Genomic DNA, 18592 nt, shown 5'->3' on the forward strand with positions numbered 1-18592 from the left:
GGTTTCAGTTTAATAATATCAAAGATTTCAAATTCTGGTTATGCATCATGATTGCGGATCGGGTCCGAAGATAACGTGTTGGGTAGAAAGGCTTGACGCTGAAAACTGATGAGACGGAAAAGTAAGGTTCGTTGACGCCCAAAAGGTGGACATCAAAGACGGGCAATCAATCATGCATTTCAGAAAATCTTACTGATAATCACGGGGAAGCAATTACTTTGGGGGAGGAGTTTGTGGCTGGTGTTTGTAGTGCATCGTGTCATCAAGTGTTCTGAATGGATACATTCCTCTCTAGCATTTACGTTCGAGCTGCGCCAATCTAATACAAATGTTCATGCCAATACGGGTATCTCGGATTGTTACCTACTGAGATCTGCTAGCACAATACCTGATTGTGATAATATAAGCTACCGATAGGTATGGCACCGGAGCGCATGCTACTGGGATACCCATTAAGGTACATCAAGGGGAGGGAAACCAGCATCTGTTACACAAACGAACCGATCGCCCCTTTTCCTATGTTTTTAGTTGTTCATCTGAAGATCCATTCATACTGAGGGTACTTGTCTGAGTAAAGGCCATGTACAACCTGCTCAATCAAACTCACGGCTTTTCTGCAATAATTATATCAGCTTTCAATATGTCTTTCAGTTTCCAGCATGTCGTTCTGTCAGCTGTCCCGGCCCTCTGTTACCACTAAGGTAGTGGGCAAGAGTCGTCAATACCATTTTCACAAGCAGTGGTTTTCAGTTGATTCGCATTTACTGCTGTGTTGATCAAGAAAACTTTGTTTGCCTACAGTAATAAGATGTGCATTATTATATCATGTCCACTATAGATCGGCCTCATGTTCGCCGCATTGCTCTTTGTCCTATATGCCGCCATAAGATTAATTGTCTTATTAAGGACCTTGTTGTGTTTGTTAAAGCCTCTCAGACTTGCCAGGGTAGGCGGCGGCAAAGAACATTCGGCCCAGTTCTTGAACTTGGAAGATTGCAAAAGGGCTGGGCAATTAGTCCGCGTATACGTAGGGCAAAGCACCAAGTTGACCGATAGCCTCTTGGTTCCATTAACCTCTGATGACTCGCTTTTTCACTAGCCAAGCCGCAATTTTAACCCTGGGTCTCTGAACATGTGGCATAGATTGGTTGCTGTCCTAAATCAAACCGTGCAAATGATTTGAGTCTCGTCTTTAAGCTTTATGAACCTGCAGGATAATCCTTGGCCCCAAAGCTTAGAGCCACCTTGAGACGTTACACTGGGACTAAACGCGCCAATTAACACGCAACCTTCCCGGATGAGACGGCCGGTTCATCTGATCCGACCCATGGCCGTTTTGCCGAGCAGCTATTGCCACAGCGTCTGGCTCAGAGCAACAATCCATCAATTGCCGGCAACCTTGTCTGTACATAGTCAACCCCAATTTCCCACTCCAAATGATTCTGGACGAGCGGACGAAAGGCTGGCCAGAAGGGGAATGGGTCCGTTGTAACAACTTCGGGTCCTTTTACGGAGTAAATGGTTTTCCCTTCGTCGGCTGACCTACGAGAAAGAGGAGCTCGCTGCGTTTCCTCCGTACCATACAGGCACTAAACCCGAGAAAGGGGGCTCAGCTTGACTACAATGGAGGGCTCACTCTCCCTTCTCACTATATACATATTACACAATGGCTTCCATGCCCTGCCCTTTCTTTCGCGTGTTCGGCATTGAGTTGTATTGAAGTCCGAAAAAGGTAAAATACTACTGGGGTATCCTGGTTAGCCTCATTCACGCGCCCACCCAACGCAGCCGCACGATAGGCGGAGATTAATGGTTGCCGTATCCGTGGGTGTACTGCGATGCCCACGAAAAGAAAAAGCGTCCAGAACCCTTACAAGGCCGGATGAATTGCGCGACTGTCTGACCTTAAGAAGTGGGGAGGAGAAGGGATCGTCGCAGCAAGAGACAATTCCGTCAACACAAAAGTACGGAGCCATCCAGCCGTCCCAGTATCGACCAACGGAGATTCAAGGCACGCACCACGCGTCCAGGGTGGCCTTTCGAAACGAGGAATACCCCGTGTGGGGTGACTCCTCTCCGGAGCGACGGAGGCAAGCATTCAATATGGGCCGTGTAGAGAGTGTGCTCTCAGCTGATTGCCCAGCGCCCGCCCGCACCCAGTCGCCGGTCTAAGAACTAGTTCACTTTATATGGCACATAAACGATTCCCTGGTCACGCCCCCATCATGCTTCGCGATTGGTCTTGCCCAATGAATGACTGACACGGGCTAGACGGGTGGAAACATACTGTACCTTGCTCTCGATATTGAGGAGGACGCTGGGGACAACAAGCCACGAGGCCATGACTATGATAGCGTTGTAACATTGATATTGTACATAATAAAGTTCTCATGTTCCGAATCCAAACGAAAGGTTTACTTATTAAGAGGCTCGTTAGCTCACCTTTGGAACACGGGTTACTACCGTCTGCTCGTTAAGCTTTCATTATTTCTTTACGACAACTCAACTTTCGACCCTACCTACATTCGTTATCCCTCTCAAACGGCAAGTCCTGCCATTTCTAATAGCATAATGCGTGCCAACCTTCCTCTTGTGGCTGCCGTTGTCGGTTTAGCCTCCGCCCTGCCTACGGACGTGGACGCCGGCCTGGAGAAGCGTGCCGTCCCGACAGTCTGGACATGCGGTGACAGCACCATGGCGAAGGGCGGTGGCGGCGGCGGAACTGAGGGTTGGGGCCCCTTTTTGCAGTACTCGTTCTCGACCAGCAAGGCCAAGGTCGACAACCGCGCCATTGGCGGACGCAGTGCCCGCTCCTACACCCGCGAGGGCCGGTTTGATACTGTCGCCGGCCTCGTGCAGCCCGGAGACTGGGTCATCATGGAGTTCGGACATAACGATGGCGGTTCTTTGTCGACAAGCGACAACGGCCGGACTGATTGCTTCGGCGCCGGCACTGAGACGTGCAAGACCACCTACAAGTTAGTTATCCCCGATCCTCATTTGAAGGTAGACTAATAGCTGACTCTCAACGTAGTGGCGTCCAAGAGACCGTCCAGACGTTCCCTACCTACCTTAAGAATGCCGCGACAAAGTTCGCGGCTCGCGGTGCTAAGGTTATCATTTCCGCCGCTACTCCCAACAACGTTTGGGAGACTGGTAGCTTCCAGTGGAAAGCCGACCGCTTCTACTACTACAGCTGGTGAGGCTCTCCATCCTATTCAGCGTATGTCTCTCAATAAAGGTGATTACTGACCAGCATTTCAGGCTCGCTGTTGAGCAACTCGGCGGCCCCTCCAAGGGCTTCTACTTCGTCCCTCATGGCGAGTATGCTGCTCAGGCCATGAAGAACCTCGGCGCCAAAACGATCAACGAGAACTACCCCAACGACCACACCCACACCGCGCCTTTCCTTGCCGACGTCATGCACAAGGCCTTCATCCTCGGCCTCGAGTGCGGCACCAGCGGCCTGGCCAAGCTGGCCAAGAACAGCACCTCTTCTCTCACCTCGACCTACCTGGGCGGTTGCATCGACAACTACAACTCCACCGGCCATGCTCTCCTGCGATAAATACCACTTTCTCATGTTCATATTCTTAGCGTACATATAGGTTTGCATTCTTGTATATAATGGAACCCTTGTGGTCTATGCTAGACTCAATGGCAGTCTTGCCATATGGCGTACATACAATTGCACAAATTACTTCCCCAATGCTTAATACATCATGGTTGAGGTTTCGAACCCATCGGAATTGCCATGTTGGAACTCAATCAGACAGTGGCAGCGACGTTTCTATTTCCAAGTGTTGATTTTTCATGCTCTCGCAGGGCCCCCCAATCACATGAGCCCGCGGCATGTCCTTCTATAATCAGATCCGGCTTCTCCATATCAAGATGGCTGTTAACAGGGATTGACGGCGGAGTGCCGGTGGCGTGGCTAGCCCTTCTGAGCCAGACGCGAGACATCTTATTCGCATTATTGGCTACGATACGACAAAAAGCATTCTTGGAATACGCTAAGCCTCGGGTAAGCTGCAGGCAACAGGATGATCTCAGAATGTTGAAAACAGGGGTGCAAAGCCCTGCTTAAAAACAAATAAACATTCTTCTTCGCCTCCAATGCCTCATTAACGTGTTCGTAGACCTTGAGTAGCCTGCGAGAACAAATCTTGTGCGCGTTCTTTCTCCTGTACCGGTCCCAACTGTCGCCCACCATGGGGTCTGATGAAAAGATCTCCGTAGAGTTCATACCGACCGGTTTTTGCTGGATGCGGGAGCCGATGAGCGGCCAGCCCATCAGCAATAGCTTCGTCCCGCTCCGTATACTCCGCTCCTTCACCGGAGAATGGCTCGGGCCTCTTCCAATGGGCGCGTTCCTCATCCGGCATCCGAAGGGGCCGATTCTTTTTGACACGGGTATCTCGACGAAATGCAATGAGCCCGGCTACTTCCCCTGCTGGAACCCGGTCCCGGGTATTCTCAATAAGTTCGAGGTCACGCCCGAAGATGCAATCATCTCGCGACTGGCCGAGCGTGGAATCAAGCCTACGGATCTTCAGGCCATCATCATGAGCCATCTTCACCACGACCATGCCGGAGGGTTAAAGGACCTCGCCCTCGCCGCCCCGGATGTCCCGATATACGTCGGGTCCGAGCACTGGGACGCCTTCGGAAAACATCAGATTTACGCCGCGATTCAGGGCTGCATTCCTTCCGATTGGCCGCCAAATTTTGAGCCAAGGATATTGGATTTCGAAGAGAAGAGGGAGGTCGGGCCTTGGAACCGGTCATGTCCAATCACAGCCAACGGGACGGTGATTGCGGTTGACACACCTGGCCATGTTGCAGGCCACATCAGCTTGATAGTCGTCGGCGACAACGACGATGGGACGAAGACGACGTATTTCCTTGCCGGCGATGCAACCTACGGTATCCATCTTCTAGACAAGGAGGAGCCGGATGGCGGAAACAGCGACCCATTCACGGCCTTTGAAAGTCTGAGAAAGATTAAGGAGTATGCTAGGCATAAGGACATCGTCGTGCTTCCTACTCACGACCCAGATACCCCGCGTCTACTGAAGGAAAGGGTGGTTTATCGTCCGAAAGATGGAACGAAAGGGTAGATCCTGGGATCAACGGGGAGCACGGCGTTTGTTAGAGGTATAAAGGTGCTGTAGGATACAGAATAGTAGTCTTATTATGAAACATGCTTACCTACCATTTCTCAATGACACTACGGTATTTTGCATTGCTCCCGTCGCGACCCGCTCTGCAGATCGTCCGAGGCAATGCTTAGGAGTGACTGGGCTCATACAATCAATGCCTTGGCATCCATCGTACCTAAAGAAGTAAGCGTCTGTACTTAAAGTCGTCATCGGTAACATACTATTGTATGTTCACTGAATCACTGCCCTCGCCACGCGCAACAGAAACCAAAACATTCTGCCAGGGAAATAAACAGAATTTTGAGGCTCAAGGCTACGGGACGCATCCGCAGCGGGACAACAGCTTGGGCCGCTGATCCCGGGGGAGGATCGGCAAGTGGGGAGATACGTGAGAAACAAGGGCTTAAACAGGGCGCCGATTGCTGTTTGGCCTCAGTTCTATGTATAGTTGGTACTTTGATCCTTGCATAAGGTACGTTGATGTGTGGCTGCAAATACCGTACGCATCGTGGTAAGTTTATAAATTAATAACAACAGCCTGCTGTAGGTAAGTCATTGAACCACCAAAGCTTGATAAAGCTACGGACATCCTGATTAGAGGAAGAAAAGGCTAGTAAAATATTACTGGATTTTCAATTGTCGTATATAAGCGACCGACCGGCGTCCGTTGCTAGGCAATCGTATCTTCGTGAAGTCCTCATGAGAGTGACATAACACTGCCGCCCACCCAGCCCTAATCAGTGGCCAATTGAACCTGGCAGCATGGGATGTAATCCTTCTCAGCGACCTCATAAGCCAAGGGCGGGGTTATGTTCCTGATGGCTTCCTGTGCCGCGTAACCAGATTGGGGTATTGCAGGTACATTATGCTGACCATGCTGACAGGCAGGCAGAAGACGGTCAGCCTCCTCCTATCATGCTTATCCTCGATATATCCTCCTCTAGACGAATCTCAAGCCCGTCTCTTTGATCTCGGATCCTCGCAAAGCCTTCCCAGAAGCACACTGCCAAGCCCAAAACACCAATAAACTGCCAAAATGACAGCCGCAGAGATCCCAAAGACAATGAAGGCCGCCCAGGTCGTCGAGTTCAACAAACCGTACGTAATCAACACCGTACCGGTCCCAACTGACCTCGGACCGCTTGACATTCTCGTCAAAATCGCCGTCGCGTCTTACTGTCACACGGACACCGTGGTCCAGATGGGTTACCTGCCGGTCGGCCTCCCTCTCACCGCATCTCATGAAGGCTCCGGCACCGTCGTAGCTGTTGGTTCGTCCGTCACAAACTTCAAGCCGGGCGACCGGGCCATGTGCGGAGTGCCGCTGGGTTTGTGCGGCGAGTGCGCCGAATGTACCGGCCCTGAAAACTACACGCATTACTGCACGAAACAGAAGGGCATTCTCGGCATTCAGGTCGATGGCTGTTTTGCCGAATACGTCCGGGCTGATTCGCGGACCAGTGTCCTCATCCCTGGTTCCGTTTCATTGTTGAGTGCTGCACCACTGGCTTGCGCCGGACGGTCGGCCTGGAGGGGGGTGCTGCAGGCTGGGCTGGAGAAGGGGCAATGGCTCGCCTTTGTCGGTTCCGGCGGCGGATTAGGGCACCTGGGGATACAGATGGCAAAGGATCTCGGGTTGCGCGTTATTGGCATTGACGTCCGAGATGAAGGACTGGAGCTGTCAAGGAAGAGCGGCGCAGATGTTGTCCTTGATGCGAGAGAGGGGAACGCCGAAGTAGTTAGCAAGTTGCAGGAGGCGACTGGCGGCGTGCTTGCAGATGCGACTGTCAACCTGGCTGATGCCGATCAAGCTGCTGGGTTGGCTTGCGCGGTAACGAAGATGCATGGCACGATGCATCAGCTTGCCCAGCCGGCCGAAGTAAAGATCCCTTTCATGGAGCTTATACTGCGGAACATCAAGGTTAGGGGTAGTCTGACTTGCTCGCGTGGGGAGACGGTGACTATGGTGGAGCATATTGAGAAGCATGGCATCAAGCTCGAGAACAACATCTTTCACGGGCTCGACAAAATCCATGAGGCTCTTGAACTGGTCCACAGCGGCAAGATTAGCGGCAAAGCAGTCATTATTGTGGACGAGGAGCAGGTGGAAAACGACAAAAAGACTGGGACCAAATATTAAAACGTCACGGACATGAATTATCCTCGCTGATGATCTAATGGTACAAACACATGATACTCTCATGGACTCATGATTCCGTGGGCGAAACTGCCGTCACGTCCTTGCGATGCTTGTCAAAGGGACTTCCTCCACGTTTCGTAGGCGTGTCGCTCAAATTGCTGGCAACCTTGGTATCCATAGGCGCCTGTCGAGGCTTCTCACCTTCCTGATCTCCGCCCTGTCGGAAGAAGCCCTGCAGCCTCTGCGAGATGCCGCCCTGGCTGCCGACGCTGTTGCTGTCGGTGCCGCCACCAGTGTTGCCCTGACTGCCGGCATAGCTGCTGCTACTGGGCTTGTCCTTCGAGTCCTCCTTGTTGCTGCTTTGAGCGCTGGGGCCGCCACCCACGGAGCCTGCGCTGGAGTCGCCGGCAGAGCCTCCGGTCGAAGGGCCCTGCCACTCAATGGACCTGGCGTTGGTCTTTCCACGACCCTGTCCACCACCAATCTCGCCGGCATCAGAGGGGAACTTGTCCTTTGGTCCCTTGGGGGCGTCGCGGTTGGGGTTTTCCGTGTTGCCGCTCTTGAGGCCGGAGCCAAGTTCAGTGCCGCCCGTCGTCTGGTTCATTCCTACGCCGGCACCGCCCAAACCAAGATCGCGCTTGGCGTCGGCCTGCTGCTTCTTGTTGGCCACGACCTCGTCGGTTGTTGGGCGCGGTTTGCCGCCATGGGTTTGTTGGGCAGGGTCGCCAGAGGTGTCGGTTGACTTGCGGGTATAGTAAACGCCACCACCTACGAGGGCGGCAGCGCCGAGCAGAGGGGCTGCGAGATTTTGGCGGGACATTGTAAATAAAGCTCGGAGAATTTATTCAGTGGAATAAGGTCGAATTATTCAATATTTAATATTGATCAAGGTTGAGGATGCAATAGAAGGTGCTACGATTGTTTTGTTAGCGTCCTGGGAAAGGATTGATGAAAAGCAGCGGCTCGAGGGCTGGCCATCAACCTTGAGCTCAGCTCATTTTATTCCTCATTCTCTGTGACGAACTCATGCCATCATTCGTTCTGCAGATTTGCTCTTCTCCAGCGTGCTCATACATCGTTCGATGCGAGATGGAAATCGATGACAGCTTTTCGTAAGGATGACATCAGGACGTGGCACGAACGGTCCGCCTTAATTGGAGTAGCTGTTTTGTATGTGATCGGCAGGGTCCGCCATCGATGATGAGTTCATGATTCGCCAATGGGGCGATATGAACCGTGCATGCTGACGAAAGTAAAACCATTGGCTCTAATGTTGGGGCTGAATTAAGTATTATCTTATTGTAAAATTGGCTTCGTCTCTGCAGCTGTGGTCTAGAAAGCTGCACCACCAACCGGCCTTATGCGACCCTGGGCGGCTCCCCACGAAATCCCAATGGTGCAGAGGCCAGGGAAAGAGATGCGCCCGGTTCGGCGTCGGTGTATTCATGCGGCTGGAGCGGCGATCTCCCGGAAGTTAGATTTGTGTCGCCCTCTGCAATGGCTCCCTGCTGCTCCATCCAGTTCACTTTACGGCTCAATATCCACCTTACATAAATGCAGATTACCGCTATAAAAGATGCCGCTACGGACGCCGTCTCTATCACAATGAACCCCGTTCCAAAATGCGCATTTGTGTTTCCCGCTCTTGGGCGGTTGACGTAGCTCTTCAGTAGGAGTCCGCTCATTACTAGAGCAAATGCCGTGAGGACTATGACAAGCGGCAACACAGGCCACATCCACATGCGATATCTGTTCCAGAAGCTTGCCGGGAGGGCTTCGATCTCCTCGCGCGAGCCACGGGGGCAAGGGCATACTCGCTTTAAGCAAGAGAAGTAGCACTGGCATCTTAGCCAGCTGGGGCGGACGGCGATAAGGACCTCGAAGATCATTAACAGGGCTAATACAGAGAGCGCATAAATATGTGCGAAATATGTTAATGTTGAAGGAGCGATGAAGCTGTCGTTACGGAACGCCTCATAAAAGGACGATGTGCACTGTCCCGAGCCGCGGAGGCAGGCCCATGAGGAGGAAGAGACCCCCAGCTTTTCGCCGATGTAGATGAAGTTCTGCGGAAGGCGGGGTTCAGAGGATACGATAGCTGCAGTGGAAGTGTTTGGGTATTCGTAGCCGAAAGAAGATAGGAAGAAGTGCATCGATAGAAGGTATGAGTCGGGATTTGAGGGGGAGGGGACGATGCCGTCAAACTGTAACAATGTTAGCAAGGATAACAGACATGCGAGCTGTGCGGTTTGAACTTGCCTGAACGATAGATAAGCTGGATAGCCCAAGGTGCTGGGAGCCATCGGCATTTTCTGTAACCCATTTGCCAGCGGCGAGAGTGAAGATTTGTACGACGCCCGAGAAGAATGCGAGCGCATAGGCAAGATTGAGAAGCACCAATTGACTACGCTGGCGCCTGGCGGGCTTGGAAGACGAGGCGAATTCGTCCATGATGTTAAGATTCAAAGACTAGAAACCTTACAGGATACGGATGTAGGCCTTGGTCTTGCTGTCGCTGTAGATCAAAACCACCAGAGAGAGGGCATGATATGTATCTGAATGCGTCTTCAAGGGATTGGGTATGGGTTGGCGAACTTGTTTCCAGGGCTAAGAACAAGCTTAAATGTCCTCCAAGGCAATACTCTGGGGCTGTGCTTCAGGGGCTTGCTTATCTTCGTGTTCTAAAAATGCTTTGCATTCACAAGCGCCACGCGAAGGGGCCTTGGCGGCGGTCAAGCTCTGTCGAGTGCTACCTTGGAGAGAAATGCCATTGATCAACAATTTCGCCTTAACAACACCAGAGGCATGGTTTATCGTCTCATCATGCTTGGTTACAAATATTATACGAACATTCGTAAATTCTTTATATTGTTCATTCTCTCCCATCATGGCAAAGTTCATTGCTATTATTTGTCATGTTCTTACTCATCATCACACCCTTCTTCACTAGCCTCGCTAGCGGCGGAATTCCGTTCACTCGTATCCGTCGTCCCTCCACTACCCGAACATGAATTCATAATACTGACCTGTGACTCTCCCTGGCAATATTACCAACACTGAAGAATATGCGCTCGCCTTCGTCATGCAAGGAGATGTCATCACTCTTTGATCTCCTGTTTGTGAAATACATCTGGTCCCATCGTTAACATCATATCGCCTCCGGCCAAGCTCCGCTAGGGCTAATGTCTTACTTTCAACTGGCGGCATCCAGTCTTCTCTCTGAGAGCAGAAGAATTCGCCCTTGGGCGGCACCTTGTTCCGCTCGTCAAATGTCCCCCACATGATATACCGGAACTTGTCAGCCGCAGCCTCGCCGTATTCGCAGATGAAAGCGCCGCAGTTATCGCAGAACTCGCGAATTACACCATTGTCTTGTTTGAATTTCTTCGGTTCGCCTTGTGTGTAAGAGAAGCCATCCAATGGGACCTAAAGCTGTCAGCAAGATGGCCGTTTGTACTTAACATGGGAAATGGGAGGTAGCAATGCGCACTTTAGTAGTCAGGCCGTAGTTGGTTCCAAAGGCTCGCTTGCAGCTGGAGCAATGACACAGCGACGTTCTCGCGTCATCCGGGGAATCGAGTTTGGCGGAGTATTTCAGCTTGCTACAGACGCAGCGGCCGTCTAGCGTGACAGGCATCCTTGCGATATGGGTAAGGTGAGATCGATAGACTTGAGGTTTGTGGACTAGAGGTGAGAACCTTGACGTCCTCGCAAAATTCCAGATCCAGTTTCTAATCATGGAGGAATGGGCTTGTCTGGTATGCAGTTGTGAAAGTGAGATGGTGGTTTTGTTATTCGATAGTATGATGTAGATGTCGATTGGAATTACTCCCATCTGACGTCACGATCATCACCCCCAACGGTAGGTCTTCTCATTCCCAGACTCAATCATTTAGCATTTCTGTATGTCAATAAATATTTAAAGCTCGGATTCTGTTGAATTTATCTGAAGAGCATCCCCTGGGAGAGTTTGGTCTGGTTTATGTTGGCCCCTTTCTGACCAACCCGCAACATGACTTAGCGGCCTGCTTGGTTATCTGAGGAACTGTAATACTGCCCACATGTATTGTGTTCAGGGCAATTGCACCATGTTTTGGGCCAGTTCTTGCTTGATGTGAAATTGAGCCAGCTCTTCGTTGTCACGTTCATCAGATGTTGTTCTCGGATCCAATGCACATCTTGACAACAAAATCAACATCTGGTTTCGAATACTTAAATCAGATACTCCGCCATTTCTCGAATGACCTCAATACCGTCAAGGCTAGTGACCCCGACTTAAGCCAGCCATCTCTCTCAATAGGCACGCTAGGTCCAACGTACACCTGTAGGGGGTGCACCTTACCCAACCTAGCGATATCTGAAAACCTAATCTGATAGCAAAGCAATGCCCATAAATCGTCGAACAAAACCGAGCCAAGGACCCTAAGGGTACTGTCCCACCCAGCTTGAGCATGTCGCGTACTCATGCGTTGACCTACAGGCGTCTGCTCGTTGCCACGAAACTCAGCCGCTGTAACGGCCAGAATGAAGCTCCCAATGTCGCCCTGAGGGAAGATTGAGGCCGCATTGTCTTGAACTGGGTTCAAATACGACTCGATTGAAGCTTTATCGGCGGCCAGGAAGACATACTTTTCCGCCACGTAAAAGTTATCACAGGCGGCAGACTTTTCGTATTTCGCATAGTGTCTGTCGCCGTCAGCATCACTCGTTTTGGCATCGCCCTGGGGATACTCACTGTTGCGCCGCTTCGATGTCTCCTTCAGGAATACCGCACTCTCGCCCATCCAGCCATCGCACTTTGCAAAGAGGCTTCACGTCCTCGACGCCACGAATCCCCTCTCCCCAAGCCGTTACGTTGTGCTGAAATCTTTCCAGGAATTTCCCCCACTCCTCATCGGAGTGCTCGTAGCAAATCCGATAAGCGATGAATCCCCATGCCTGTACAGGCTTTTCCGCCACCAGCATATGGTTCTTAATTCGTGTGACCCAGGGCTCATCTCCAAAATCCGGTGGCGCACCGCGCAGTTCCCTCCTCGCCACTTTATACGCACGAATCTGCACCCGAGCATCTCCTTCCAGTCTCTCCGGATCTCCATCAGCTAATCGATCATTACGGATGTTTGCAACAACATGGCCAGTCATTTCCACAAAACTGAGGTACTTGCACCGAGCAGCATAGATTTTCGAGCGCCGATGCACGTCCATCGGGTAACTTGTCATCGGTTTTGTTCCAGTGTACCCACTCCAGTCTTCTTGTATCCTTGGGGCGGCCTCCTTGAGCTCCTGGAGAGGGTACCGGAGCAGCGGAAACATGATGATGGTATCGGCCTTGTTTGTTATTTCAGTGAGATCGTGTACCCTGTCCAAGATCTCCATTTGCTCGGGAGTAACATAGCTCCCTATGGGCGTGGCCCTCAGCCGCTGAAACTGCGTCTCCCTAAGCTCGTCCACCCGCGCCAGTACCCATTCGTGAACGTTGGCTGTCACCATTTGAAAGTAGTCCACCATGTACTCCTCCCACATCGCCGTCACCGATACGGAGTCCCTACCCCGTATCGCGCGGTACGCGTTTAGAGCAACTTGAAAGTCGTAGCATGCCTCCCATATGCCTGTGCAGGCATCCCGCATGCGTTTTTGGTTGCGGTCCATGTTGAGATACTCAAACGCGTCTATGACCTGGCTCAGATGCTGACACGCACGCTTGACGTTTGCGGGCTCATGCAGACCTTTTTGGCGCCATCGAGTGAGCGACATGGGCGGAATACCATGCAGCATCCGGGTGTTCAGATGGTGCAGGTCACGGTCACACTCGGTGTTCACGGTGATTAGCCCGGCTGCGATGCCCGTCATGCCGCCGACAGCGAGCATGGCCCGGTACGCGGCGCCGACGTGCCTGTCGACGTTGTTATACGGCGGTGGCGCCCATTCTGCGTAGGGTCTGGCGAAGAGATCACGTTCGTCGTCCTCCACTGGCCAACCTTGTGTCGGCTTCTTCCCGCTGAAGAGGTTACTTCCCCGCATTGTAAAATAGAAGAGAAGGTGGAGAGAGTTTCCGATGGCATCTGCTTCATCTACACGAGTTGTAAGGAGATGCTGTGCGATCGGCAACGGGCTGGCTACGGTAGTCTCACTTACTGACCATGACCAACTGAGGGTGCTCGTAGTTGGGATTGAGCTCGCAAATCCCGCGTGGGATATACATGTTTGCTGTACGCCACGACATTTTGGCGGTATTTTGATAGATACTTTCCAAGACTGAAGAGCCCGGAGATGGAAAGGAAGCACAATGAAGCTATTTTATAGCAACTCACAAAGAAACACCTTTCCTCTGCTGCTGGTATCCATTGCTGCTAGTTTGAATAAGAATGCCACGGGCAGCACACTTCTGCCTGTGACAACCTGGAACCCTTGCTTAAGGAGTCCAATCAATTGGGTGTGTTGGGGCAGGGGGGGCCAATGAGGGGTCTTCAGCGCCAGGCAAAACCGCCCAAAACGGCATCGTTGCCTAAACAGTACGGGGAAAGCCCAGCGTGCTGGAAGCCACCTGCGTTCATGATCTAGAGAACTTTCAACAAGCTAAACTACTTGAGTAGTGTGCATATTGGCAAATCGAAAGACTTCGAGCTTGTTCTACCATTAGATTCGGGAAACATGCCTGCCAAGTCGCGTGTAGAGTTTTGATCCAAGATACTGACGTCTGAATCGCTTCTCCTTGGTAGTTGAATACCCTTTGGTAGATCCAGCGTCAAACCTACTCTCGAGGCCCCTAAAAAGCCGATTCAAATACACTAAAGTACTGGCAAATGGTTTGTTGCATCGTCTCAGTAATCATCAAGTTGAGGGCAAATGTAAATAACATGAGTTCGCATGGGAAGGATATCTTCATATACAGACTACATGGGTTGCGTACAATCTTAGTACCTAGACAGAATGTCTTATTTTACAGATAGAGGGCAGGTCATATGCGGCACTTCGCAGATATCATTCTATGAGTTCCAATAGGTCAATAGCCAATTCTCTTGTTAGTACTAGTTATGGACTTTGAACTGTCTCATTGAGAGCTTCACAAGCAACAGTAACCCATTTAAAGCTAGTAGATGATAGAGTTGTGAGTGTTATATGCATCGACCAATAGGCAACTTACAGTTCATAGGTTCAGGAAGTTTTTACATGTCTCGCGAAGGTTTTGACGTCAGTGAAATTGATGCAGAGGCCAGTATGGCTTCTTACACTACAGCTTATCGGCACGTAGCGGTGGAGTTCTAGAGATCTTGAGAACGTCCTTCCTTGGCGCAACTTACTGAATGGGATGCTGAGGTTAAGGGTCATAGCTTTCTGAGTTTCGTAGGAAAGAGACGACTAGGCTACGTGGTTGTCTACCAGATAATAGTTCAAATTATGCTGCTGTGTTCCTGCAGTAAAGAAGCAACAACTAACCTATGAGAACGCGACTCTCGGCTTAAATTCATCACGCGAAACGGAAATATATATAGGAGAACACGAGGAATATTATGACAGGGTACCATATTTATCATACATGTCTGGTTTCAAACACACGTTGTGCTCAGGCGTCTTCTTGTTTGCAAACTTCCACCATGCTCTACCTCAGGGTCTAGATATTTTTGGTGGCAGATTTGGTTCTGAAAACAAGCAGAAACGAGCTCACTATACTAGGTACAACAATCACAATCAGACTTCCAACTGACCTCACTCTGGTTTCCCAAAATGACACTTGGTGCCCCACCACTGACGATCGCCCGCGATGGGAGATAGACCTTGATACAATCGGCTCAAACATCGCCTTGTTGGCTCAGTGGTAAAGCGCCTCACTAGTAATGAGGAGATCGGGAGTTCGATTCGCCCACGAGGCATAACATCATCAAATAGGACCTACCAGGTCTTCCTTTTTTCATTTTTGTCAATGACAAATATTTTCTGTTTTTCAAAGCGTCTTCATCCCGTCGGCTCTCAAGGTAATTCGTTCACAGGAGATGCCGTTGCATTTTGCCATCCTTTTTTTTTCTTTTTCTTTATTTTTTCGCACTCGCTCCGCCACGTCTCCAGTCACCGTCCAATCCGATCCGGAAATGGCCTTCCTCTTCTGGATCCGCCATGCCTAGTAGGGCTGCCCACAAGCCTTTTTCCATACCCACCCCCCAATTGGCCCAGTGCATGAAAAGACAAGGTTTCCCCCTCTGTTCCGGGTCTGTCACGCATCGAATTTCAACCTCAGAAAGCCGAATTCCGCATGGTTAACCAGGGACGTGGGCTGTGCATGTCACGTCCCTACCACGTCCCACCCGGTACGGACTTTCAACTGCGCCCCTGACGAGAGTGGGCAGCCAGTCGACCAAAGCCACAATACTAGTAGGTTATCTAACCTGCGGACTTTTCTCCCCATCTCAATAGAGTTGAACTGTCAAAATTCCTGGCGAGTGTCAAAGGGGATTGGACGATCCACGGACCACATGTGCTTCTTTTTTAGTGCGACAAAACGCAGTTGCATGGAGATCATATAAGTGTGCTGGTAGTTGTCCTCCTTAATACAATCGTTCTATTGGCATCGCTACCAGTTTCGTGGGAATCATACGCCGATATATGGGCTTGTTATTCTCAATGAAACCTCGGCTAAGCGATGTCACCCATGCGCAACGTTGGTTTGGCAGACCGGTTTCCAATCCGCCGACCTTTGTCCACTAACTTCACCAAATGTCGGAGCTTGAGAGACAGAATGTGTGTGTATGTACTGAGTACATCGTACATTATACGCAGTCAGTTTGGCCGTTGTTGCCGGGATGGGCGCTCTTCCACCTGTTAGCGTTTTATTAATGTTACATTGACACGGATTTTTCTCAGTTTGTCGGTATCTTGGTCCGGGCTAGGCGAACTCTACCATTTGAGCATTTGCGATCGAACAAGAATCGTCCTGCGCCATCCTGTTAACTAATCTCAAACTGAAGTATGTCATCGCCACTTGACGTAAAGCGCCATTTTTTGGAACCGCAGCACAGGTGGCATTGTTGCCAGCGTGCCAGCCCACGAGCCAAAAAAAAAAAAAAAAAAAAAAGTGAATACCGCTCCGCAGCTATCCTCGTATTCCACGGCGATCGCTGGCTTTTAGTCCTCCAAAGGGCAAGCAAGCTCGCTGGAACTAACGGCTAGTGGCACCTCGACTCTTTATCTCGGTTAGCCGAAGCAGGGCCAACAGTGCTCTTCAGAGCGTTATTACGACAGTTATGACGGGTTGGTGGAGCATTCCCCTGATCGGCCGACACTGACTCGCGCTCGTTGCACCCTCTCACCTATGGTATGGGCCGACGAGAATGCCAGGCCTCCAAAAAAGGGTGGATGAGGTTCCCAGTTTAAACCATCGCACGCGGAATGCCCGTCCAAGTCCCTTGGTGTCCCCTGCTCACGGACAGTCTGTAGACTTCCAGACTCTCTTTCGCTTGGACTGTGCTTCTTACCGTTTTCTGCCCATATCCTATCGAACCCGCTCTTCATTCCTCTTCTGAGCAGGCTTTCACGATTCCAAAGGTTGATCGAAATCTGACGACGTATTATTGTGGAAGATCTCCCGCTATTGAGCTGCCAACTCCGGCCCACAACTGCTCATCATATCGACTGGAAAGACCGGACCAGAAAGCGGCGTCCTCGGACATTTTTCTAATTTTTTTTGGACGACAAAAGCAGGCATTGAAGGCCAAGAAACCATCGCCCCTCGTCCATCGATCGCTGTGCGGGTATGGAGTAAATGGGTTGTCGCAAATAGGTCGAAGCGCAAAACCAGGGACAATAACCGATTTGACTATTCACTCTTCTCGTGCCACTGTTTGCTCGCAGCTAGCTAGCTGCTGCAACACAAACCCCGTTCGCGAATCACTCGCCCACGGCGGGCAATTACATATAATACGTAAAAAGCCCACCATGACGACGACATCACCGACGAATAATCCGTTGACGACGCAACGGGGCGCCGCGCCTCTGACGACCGTCTTCACCACCCCTGACTTTTGCAAAAGCGGCTACTGGACGGACACCATCACGCCGCCGCTCTCGAGTATCGTGTGCATGCCAACGTCGTGGAAACAGGTATACGACTACCAATGGGGCTTCTACTCGCCCGGCATCTGCCCTATGGGCTACACTGAGGGCTGCGCATTCCCCACCGCCTCAGCCTATTCAAAAGACGGCATGGTCAGGCTTGGAGGTTCTGTGATTCCGAACGAGACGCCAAGGATATGTTGCCCGACCGGGCACACATGCTATACCGGCACCGACTGGGCATATAGCAAGTGCCAATCGACAATTCCAACGAGGTCGTTCTACGATATTAACAACAAGCCTACTTCGGACCTGGCGACGGTGTATGCAGTGCAAGTTAGGTGGCAAGCCTCGGATTTGAGCAATCTAGAGACGGATCCGACTGTTCCGGGCGCGACGTACTCCGGGCCAAGGTCTACTGCAACAAATAGTGGCGTCGCTTCCGCTTCGGCGTCGGCCACAGCGGCGGGGTCGGGATCGGGGACAGCAGGTGCGGGAGCGACGACATCTGTGGCATCGACGGCAACACCAGAAGGTTCTACTGGCGGTGGCACCAGCGGAGGCGGCGGCATCTCCGTCGGTACGACAATAGCGATTGCGGTGGGGTCCGTAGCTGGGACGTTGGCGCTGGCGTTGATCGGTTTCGTGATCTTCTGGCGACGCAGGAAGGGGAGAGAGAGGCGGAACAGCAACAGCGATACCAAGTCAGACACTTCCCTCGCGCCTCCGGCATTGGCAGCTCATAAGGGAGGATCCGGCAAGACGTCGCTGGATCTGATGTCCCCCGACACAGCAACAACTGCGAGCGCAACGCTAGTGACGCCACATTCGCCCAATCCCAACGCCACGCATCTGGATTCAACAACCCTGATGGAGATGGAGACCTTTGAGAGGCCTCAGGAACTACCGGAGGACAATTATGTGGTCGAGCTGGAGGGTGATATGCCGGGCCCGCCGCTATATCGTGAGAAGGAGGGGTGGCCCCTGAGGTCGTAGGGGTGGCATTTTTACCAGCGATTTCCCTTTTTCGATGACCTATTTCGTTATACACAAGCACTATCTTGTGAAATGCAGCGCTGGAGTTATGTATGGATGGGCCACAACCAGATTCCAGGCCGCTTAAGTCGGTACCTGGGTCAAGAGGGGGTATAGGATATCAGGCGCACGAAGGATAATAACATAATTGAATGTGTATGGAGTTAGCACATACCCGAATGAATGGTGTTGGGCTCTTCTATCCTCAAGA

The 18592-nt window shown here is 51.4% G+C and overlaps 8 protein-coding genes across 8 annotated transcripts; 4 read left to right on the top strand and 4 right to left on the bottom strand.

Moving 5' to 3' along the window:
- Positions 1-2571: 2571 nt before the first annotated feature.
- CTRU02_208307 (rhamnogalacturonan acetylesterase) lies at positions 2572-3568 on the top strand (the record flags this gene model as incomplete). Its single annotated transcript, XM_036725754.1, has 3 exons — positions 2572-2978; positions 3035-3199; positions 3265-3568. 3 exons carry the CDS (start codon positions 2572-2574, stop codon positions 3566-3568), a joined length of 876 nt encoding a protein of 291 aa, XP_036582468.1.
- A 643-nt stretch (positions 3569-4211) lies between these two features.
- Positions 4212-5120, top strand: CTRU02_208308 (beta-lactamase-like protein; the record flags this gene model as incomplete). The annotated part of the gene is made up of 1 exon (XM_036725753.1): positions 4212-5120. One exon carries the CDS (start codon positions 4212-4214, stop codon positions 5118-5120), a length of 909 nt encoding a protein of 302 aa, XP_036582467.1.
- Positions 5121-6198: 1078 nt separating this feature from the next.
- On the top strand, positions 6199-7302 carry CTRU02_208309 (alcohol dehydrogenase GroES-like domain-containing protein; the record flags this gene model as incomplete). Its single annotated transcript, XM_036725752.1, has 1 exon — positions 6199-7302. One exon carries the CDS (start codon positions 6199-6201, stop codon positions 7300-7302), a length of 1104 nt encoding a protein of 367 aa, XP_036582466.1.
- A 67-nt stretch (positions 7303-7369) lies between these two features.
- CTRU02_208310 (uncharacterized protein) lies at positions 7370-8122 on the bottom strand (the record flags this gene model as incomplete). Its single annotated transcript, XM_036725751.1, has 1 exon — positions 7370-8122. One exon carries the CDS (start codon positions 8120-8122, stop codon positions 7370-7372), a length of 753 nt encoding a protein of 250 aa, XP_036582465.1.
- A 538-nt stretch (positions 8123-8660) lies between these two features.
- On the bottom strand, positions 8661-9753 carry CTRU02_208311 (uncharacterized protein; the record flags this gene model as incomplete). The annotated part of the gene is made up of 2 exons (XM_070205067.1): positions 8661-9506; positions 9562-9753. 2 exons carry the CDS (start codon positions 9751-9753, stop codon positions 8661-8663), a joined length of 1038 nt encoding a protein of 345 aa, XP_070061142.1.
- Positions 9754-10400: 647 nt separating this feature from the next.
- Positions 10401-10939, bottom strand: CTRU02_208312 (DUF636 domain protein; the record flags this gene model as incomplete). The annotated part of the gene is made up of 3 exons (XM_036725749.2): positions 10401-10432; positions 10494-10728; positions 10793-10939. The coding sequence occupies 3 exons, from the start codon at positions 10937-10939 to the stop codon at positions 10401-10403; spliced, it is 414 nt and encodes a 137-aa protein (XP_036582463.2).
- A 580-nt stretch (positions 10940-11519) lies between these two features.
- CTRU02_208313 (uncharacterized protein) lies at positions 11520-13323 on the bottom strand (the record flags this gene model as incomplete). The annotated part of the gene is made up of 2 exons (XM_036725748.2): positions 11520-11988; positions 12038-13323. The coding sequence occupies 2 exons, from the start codon at positions 13321-13323 to the stop codon at positions 11520-11522; spliced, it is 1755 nt and encodes a 584-aa protein (XP_036582462.2).
- Positions 13324-17229: 3906 nt separating this feature from the next.
- On the top strand, positions 17230-18342 carry CTRU02_208314 (uncharacterized protein; the record flags this gene model as incomplete). The annotated part of the gene is made up of 1 exon (XM_036725747.1): positions 17230-18342. The coding sequence occupies one exon, from the start codon at positions 17230-17232 to the stop codon at positions 18340-18342; it is 1113 nt and encodes a 370-aa protein (XP_036582461.1).
- Positions 18343-18592: the final 250 nt, after the last annotated feature.

This window comes from Colletotrichum truncatum (assembly GCF_014235925.2).
Source record: "Colletotrichum truncatum strain CMES1059 chromosome Unknown Contig_0005, whole genome shotgun sequence".
Lineage (NCBI taxonomy): Eukaryota > Fungi > Ascomycota > Sordariomycetes > Glomerellales > Glomerellaceae > Colletotrichum > Colletotrichum truncatum.